This window comes from Triturus cristatus, chromosome 6 (assembly GCF_964204655.1).
Source record: "Triturus cristatus chromosome 6, aTriCri1.1, whole genome shotgun sequence".
Taxonomy (NCBI): domain Eukaryota; kingdom Metazoa; phylum Chordata; class Amphibia; order Caudata; family Salamandridae; genus Triturus; species Triturus cristatus.
Genome location: NC_140589.1, coordinates 974,765,540 through 974,773,011, shown reverse-complemented (window position 1 = coordinate 974,773,011; position 7,472 = coordinate 974,765,540). Strand labels below are relative to the sequence as shown.

Below are 7,472 nucleotides of genomic sequence, written 5' to 3'. Positions count from 1 at the left end.
TAACTTCAAGGCTGAAACTTTTATGAAACATTTTGTACATCCCCCTATAGGAGAAATAAGTGTCGACGAAGCAACGGATAGATTGCAGGACCACATCGCAATGGCTCTCGAGCATTGCTCTCGACAGTGTCGGAATTCTAAACCCAGGCGTACTATGTCAGAAAAATGGTACGGCCAGGAACTAAAGCTACTTAAAAGGAAATGCACCATGCTTGAGCATAAATGGAGGCTAACAAAATCCCAAGAGACTAGGTCAATGTACAAAAAAGCACTGTCGCATTATACTAAAGCCATCAGGAAGGCAAAAAAGGACTACTTCTCTCATAGAATTCTAGAGAATAAGGACTCCTCCAAAGAGCTCTTTAAAATAGTTAATGAGCTATGTAGCCCGTCTAGTCTATCATCTAATTTGATTCCTTCACAAATTAGTTGCGACAAAATGAGCAACTTCTTTTGTGAAAAGATAGACAAGATCTATTCTTCCTTCCCCAACTCTGAGGCGGGCTCCCCTATAGATCATGAGCCACCCACTTCCCAAGCCCACTGTACTAGCTTTGGTCCATTTTCTGAAGAGGAAGTGGGCAAAGCAATGCTATAAATTACATCTGGCTCCCCCTTGGACCCTTGCCCCCATCATATTTTCCGAAAAATTATTCCTTTCATCTGCCCTGCAGTAACTCAAGTACTGAATCACTCGTTAGAAGTAGCAGAATTTCCATGTAGTTGGAAGAACGCCATAGTCACCCCCCTTTTTTTTTTTTTTTTTTTTTTTTTTTACGGTAAAATTGAAGATGCTTTATTTGGGGTTCAAAACAGTTTTTTGCCAGTCATTCTTAAAGTTCCTCTAGATTAATGCCTTCAAACGAATGCAATCTTGCAAATGACAATCAACACCAAGTCAACAAGACTAGTGCAAATAGCTGAAAACGTTCACGGATCCTTTTGCACATGGCTTATAAAGCTTAGAAAAAGGACTTGGGCATTATCCGGAGGAGGTGCAAAGCATTTTGTTTCACCAAACCTTGACTTGGTTATAACAAGCCCTCCATTTAAGAGTCAGGGTGAATAGATGAACAAAGCTGAAGGTGATACCAGTCCAATTACACGCAACTCAGTCCTTTTGAGTCGATGAAAAAGCAGCAGCCAGTTATGATCAATCCAATGTGCTTAATGTAGGTCGTTAGCATTTCTCAATTTCTAAGCCGTCCTTAAAGAAAATCATATATGGCGTCACTCCATCTTCACGGTAATCCAGCAATCCAACCATACCCTCTGGGTTCATTTTTTCCCCGGTGTAGAACTGATAGTTCTTGAAGTTGGCGAGTATAGCTTTGACGTTCTCAGCAGCTCCCGACATGAATGGTTTCACCCGATCAGGCTTGGTCTCCTCAAGTTTGGCCTTTATTGATTTCATATATTCTTTAATATACTGTTTGTAGGATTCCTTGGTAAAGCCAGTCTCCTGAAGGTGATGGTTTAATACTATGTCAACACCGCTGACTGTCGTTGGATCTAACCCCTCAACGTCTGTGCACTCTGCCGACGCATTCCCCCCGATAAGTGCATCATCAATACACCCTTCCGTTCTGGTAACAACCTTCCCCTCCACCTCAATGCAGATACCGTTACAAGTTTCCTTAATTTTGTAGATGTCGGAAAACAGCTCCTCTCCGGTGAGCATGTCCTTGTAGATGATCATGGTTTCGGGAGGAGTAGGGGCGTCTCGGGGTACGGACGGGGTGAGCGCGCGCGGAGGGACCAGCGCGACAGGAGGAGGACAGGAAAGCAGTCACCCCCCTTTTAAAAAAAGCAGGCCTAGATATTAACAACCCGGCAAACTATAGACCCATCTCCCAGCTTCCCTACTTGTCGAAAGTCCTGGAGAAACTGGTCAACAGAAAACTGGTCAGTTTTCTCGAAACTAATAACTTATTGGACATTACGCAAACAGGTTTTAGGGCCAACAATAGCACGGAAACAACTCTCCTGGTCGTGCTTGACAACATCAGAATGCTTGTGGACCAGGGGAAAACAGTCGCCCTAATCCTGTTGGACCTCTCGGCGGCATTCGACACCGTCCCACACAAATTGCTCCTGGAGACACTAGCTACCAGAGGCATTAGGGACAGAGCACTGGGATGGCTGCGGTCTTTCCTATTGGAAAGATCTCAATCGGTGCACTTGGGCAAGTTTTCATCCCCCCCCCGGACCATCAAATACGGGGTCCCGCAGGGGGCCTCGCTAAGCCCTACTCTGTTTAACGTTTTCGTGTCTTCCCTGGCCGGAATCGGCAGAAAATGGGGTGTTGAAATCTGCTCCTATGCGGATGACACCCAACTCACTGTAGTCCTGGACGAGAAGACCAACTCCAAGGACAGGCTTCTGAACTGTCTCTTTGATTTGGCTGAATGGATGCATAAGCACTATCTCAAGCTGAATGCAGACAAATCAGAGATATTGCTGTTTGGAGGCCACACGCAACTGTGGAATGACACCTGGTGGCCCGAAGCCCTGGGCATCCCCCCTACCCCTACATTAACAGCAAGGAACCTTGGGATAATGATCGACACCTCCCTCTCCATGAAAACTCATGTAGCCGCTATATGCGGCAAAGGCTTTGCGACTCTGAAGATGCTCAAAAGAGTCTTTCCTTGGATTCCATTAGAATGCAGAAGGATCCTAGTTCAGTCTCTCCTGATGAGCAGACTGGATTATGGACACTCTCTGTTCGTTGGCATGGCAGAGTACCTCTTCACCAAGCTACACATACTTCAGAATGCAGCAGCCAAGGCAATCTGCATGAAAAGAAAATTTGACTCGGCCACAAACTGTCTGCGGGATCTACACTGGTTGCCAATGAAGCAAAGAGCAACTTTTAAAATGTTGTGCATCACTCATAGAGCACTTCACAAGACAGGCCCTCTCATCCTTAGAAACAGGATTCAGTTCTACACTCCCACTAGATACCTCCGTTCACAAATCTCGGCGCTAGCCAGCATACCCCGGGTAAAGAAAGCCAGAATGGGTGAACGAGCCTTTTCCTACGTTGCCGCAAGGAAGTGGAACGAACTTCCCGTGGCCCTTCGACTTACAGAGGATCACCTGGCATTCAGGAAACAACTAAAAACCTTCCTTTTCCCCGACTTCGATTAAATCCACCCAACTATGCCCACTGCATCCACACTGTAGCAATCGCAGCGCCGTGATATCCCTCAGGATGATTGTTAGCGCTTTATAAGAAATCTAAATAAATAAAATAAATGCTACTTAACAAACTGTAGCGACAATTATGATTTACATAGGTCGCAGAGTAATATCGTATTCAGATGATAAGAGGCTAGAGCAGACTCCAAATATTTTTTTTAAAGTCAGTTGAATAACGTTATGTAAGTTACTCTGCTAAGGGACAGGTGAGCCGGAAATTCGTTATGATAAACAAATGGAAGCCATACAGTATGGCCTCTTTACGGTAACGCTCTGGAAACAGAATCTACAAAATAACATCCATATCTTATAAAAATGGGACCTCTAGGTAGCAGGTAGCAGTCTTCTATGAGAGCGATAACATCTAGTGCATCAGGACTCTCCTAGAGTGAAACGACTTGCAGCTCACATCCCGAAAAATAAAGTAAACCCGCCATGGAGAGAACGCCATTAAGTAAACCAAGCATATCTCTCAAACGTCAGTTACGTGATGTGATGTGTTTCCGTAATGTGCCCGTTTCAGAAACACAATTCAGCCATTTTTATAGTTTTCTCAGAGTTTTTTAGAACTACACAATACCGTAACATTCACTATCCCTACAAAGCTATTCCCTTACTGAGAAACTACATAAGTGCCTCAAATATATCATGTATCTAACTTTTAAAAAAGTTTTCTTTTATTAAATCGGCAGTTTTGATCAAATGTAACCGCAATAAATGTCTCATCACAAAATCGTAACATTCATGACGACAATCTATGCAGTTAGAGGGGAAAAAAAATCAGTATCTCAAATAGGCGTAGATAAACTACATTAGCATTAGAATAAACCAGTGTGAAAATAAGTTACGAGAAGCAAATACGCATACTTTCTCCCAAAGACAATACAAGTGAGTCTAGAAAAGATCCTAGTCGAGACACCATACAAAGGACATAATGTTAGTGGAAAAAGGGTGCAAAAGAACATAGTTACATAGACCCTTGTAAAGAGTAGCAGTGAGAAGGCATTACTTATCAAATCTATGATATGTAATGCATATTAAAAAACTTCCTTGCAGTAAATATTCCAGATGTATACATTAAGACGATATCACAAATCACAATATTGTATTAACAGGACACAGGTTCTGTCCAACAGATGTATCACCTTGACAAAGAAAGAAACAAACAGGCACTTAAAAGTTCACATTTGATACCAACATCTGCTCTCAATTGTGTACAGTATAGAGACTCTATTATGTCACACAGATGTAATGTGCTGAGAACACATTCAGAAAACTGGTTAAAACTGGTAAAACATGTTTAACATTCATTAGATTGTTGTACACAAACAGAGGATAAATACAGGTTAGCACTGACCAAATGGCTTAATCTCTAAGAAATACATAAATGTCTTTATCGATATTAAGTCCCTGATCTACTGTTCTCAATTTACAGATCCAAGAGGCCTCCAGTTTGCATAGGCAGTGAACTTTGTCCCCTCCTCTTGGATTGACCGTGAGTGATTTCAACCCATGGAATTTTACAAGAGACAGTTCAGCAGGGCCATGCATTGCATTGAAATGTACGGCTAAGGGATAACTTGTGTTTCCATTTCTAATCGCCTGAAATGCTCTTGTATCCTTTCTTTCACCGGTCTGATTGTACTGCCCACATAGATGTTCTTGCATATGCACACGATGCAATATACCATACATTTTGTATTACAATTCATGAATGAGTTAATTTTATGCTCAGTATGTGTATTGTATTTAAAACTTTTAATCCTATCCAATGTGTGGGGGCAGACAGAACAGTGGCCACATTTATAAAATCCAACCGGAGGTGTTCCCAGCCATTGTGTGTCACTTCTGTGTTTTCTGGGATTATAGAAGCTCGGGCTAAGAATATTCCTCAAGGTTTGGTCTCTTTTATAAATGATGTTGGGTTTCGCACCTATGACCTTGTTGGTAACTGGTGTCAATCTTTAGAACATGCCAATGTTTGTTAAGTATTTTGTGAAGTATGTTACTGGACGAATTGTATGGGGTTACCAAGGAAATTCTATTTTTGTATTTACTACTCTTTTTTGACTTCGTTTTATATGTCAATAACTGTCTTCGGTTCAGTCCCAATGCCTTCCTTTCAGCTTTCTCTAGAATCTTGCTATTGTATCCCCTAGCTTTAAATCTACTGATGGTATCTTTCATTTCCTTCTTATAGATCACGTCCTCACTACAATTGCGTCTCAAGCGTGTAAGTTCCCCAAATGGTATGGAATCAATTTGTGAACCAGGATGGACAGTGTCCGCATGCAAAACAGCATTGCACGCAGTTGATTTTCTGTAAAGGGCAGATAAGATGGAACCTTCTTTAGTATACAGTCTCAAGTCAAGAAAGGTGATCTCCTCCTTGTTAAACTGATGGGTAAAACAGATGTCATATGTGTTTGAATTAAGAAAGGAGCCAAAATCATGCAATCGTTCAGTATCTCCAGTCCATATTAGCAACACGTCGTCTATATACCGACCCCAATAGATTAAATAATTGATCCACAGGTCAGGATACTTAGACCAGATAAAAAATCTCTCCATTCAGCCTACAAATAAATTCCCAAACGAAGGAGAAAATTTAGATCCCATGGCCACCCCTTGGTGCTGTTTATACCAGGTACCATTGTGCAGGAAGACAGTATTCTCCAGGACCAGGGTAATAATATCCAGTAACATTGTTGTATGTTCCCACAGGGAAGCATTTCTTTTTGACAAAAAGTTCTTGGCTGCTTCCAGTCCCACACTAGTAGGGATAGAAGTATACAGGGAGCTAATGTCGAGTGTTACAAAGCAACAATCCTCCGTCCAGTTGAAGTCACTTAATTGATTAAGTAAGTCCTTCGTATCTAAAATAAACAATGGTAAATTTCTAACAAAGGGTTGGAGGAAATGATCGATGTACTCTGAAATGTGTTGAGTGGGGGAACCAATACCCAAAATTATTGACTGACCAGGAGGAAAACCTCCTGGTTTATGAATTTTCAGTAGAATATACTTGCATAGTGCCACTGGATTGGGAGTAAACAGATATTTAAATTCCTGATCATTGATAAGGCCATGCTCCCTCCATCTCTTAAGACTGCTCTATAGTAAAGAGGTAATTAACTTCAGTGGATTTGAGGTGAGAGCAACTTAAGCATTAGTGTCAGCTAACTGTCTGACAATTTCTGCAAGATAGTCACTGGTATTCATAAGTACTAGGTTCCCGCCTTTATCAGCCTCTTTCAATATCAAATCGGGAAGTTGACTTAATTCCCGTAAAGCAAGTCTTTCGCCACTTGTCAGATTGTCCTGTCTAAATGGTGTTTTAAGTTTGTACGTATCCTCCCATGCAGACAGATCTGTAGTTACTAGTCGTAGAAAGGTTTCCATCATATTGTCCCTACCTAATGGAGGTAGAAAGATGGATTTGGGCTTAAGGCCACTATCAGTACTTAAATCCGAAGCAATATCTAAAGCTGACAAAATCTGTAGCATTGTCGGTGTAGTGACTACTCTACTTTAATTCGACTAATGAATTTATATCGGAATTTCCTCACACCTTTGGTATCTTCATATTAGAGAAGAAAAGGGTGTTTTGCTGATCTCTTGCTTATACAATTATCATTTTAAGGTATTTACAGAACTTAACTTTTGCTCTCACCTTTTCTCCGTTTGTTCACTCACTTGTCATGTCTTTGAATAGCTATATTTTACACGGTTGTTTGGTTTGAATTCTTGGTATTTTTTCTTATTCTTTTCTCCAACCTTTACTTACCAACTGCCTAAACATCTTGTTGTGTCTAGGTATCTAGTGGGACACCTACACTTCTTTTTCTTCACGTGGTATTGTGTTATACACTTGTCGGGCTTGGTTATTTTGTGGCACTTTTTGTTTGTGGACTGTATTACATGGATTACTTGACAATGTAGACTACAGCAAGAATTCCCTCTTGTTCTGACATTAAAGATCTTGTCATACTGTTTTGTCAACAGCATTGAGAAAGTCGTTTATCGACAAAACATGTGTCGGCTGTTTATCTGTTTTACCTACGTGTCAACATTTTTGAGATCAAGATTACTGTATATTGATTGTCTTATTCACTGCTTTTCCTGGAATTAAATGTGTCACTGACTATGATAGGCAGTCAATACTTTGTTTGTGCTGTGATCTGTTTAAATTGTAATAATCCTTAACTATATCTATCTGTCTGTGTGGAAAGAAATAATACCAGGCTGTATCCATTCCCTTTGCTTGT

At 41.0% G+C, this 7,472-nt stretch overlaps 1 protein-coding gene across 1 annotated transcript; it reads right to left on the bottom strand.

Annotated features, from left to right (window-relative positions):
• Positions 1-900: 900 nt before the first annotated feature.
• On the bottom strand, positions 901-1,783 carry LOC146820876 (translationally-controlled tumor protein homolog). The gene has a single exon (XM_085611694.1). The coding sequence runs from the start codon at positions 1,697-1,699 to the stop codon at positions 1,181-1,183; it is 519 nt and encodes a 172-aa protein (XP_085467820.1). The 5' UTR covers positions 1,700-1,783; the 3' UTR covers positions 901-1,180.
• Between the last annotated feature and the right edge of the window lie 5,689 nt (positions 1,784-7,472).

What these genes read in the sequence shown, in the direction of transcription:
- LOC146820876 (XM_085611694.1), bottom strand. Translation starts at nt 1,699, where the DNA reads ATGATCATCTACAAGGACATGCTCACCGGAGAGGAGCTGTTTTCCGAC.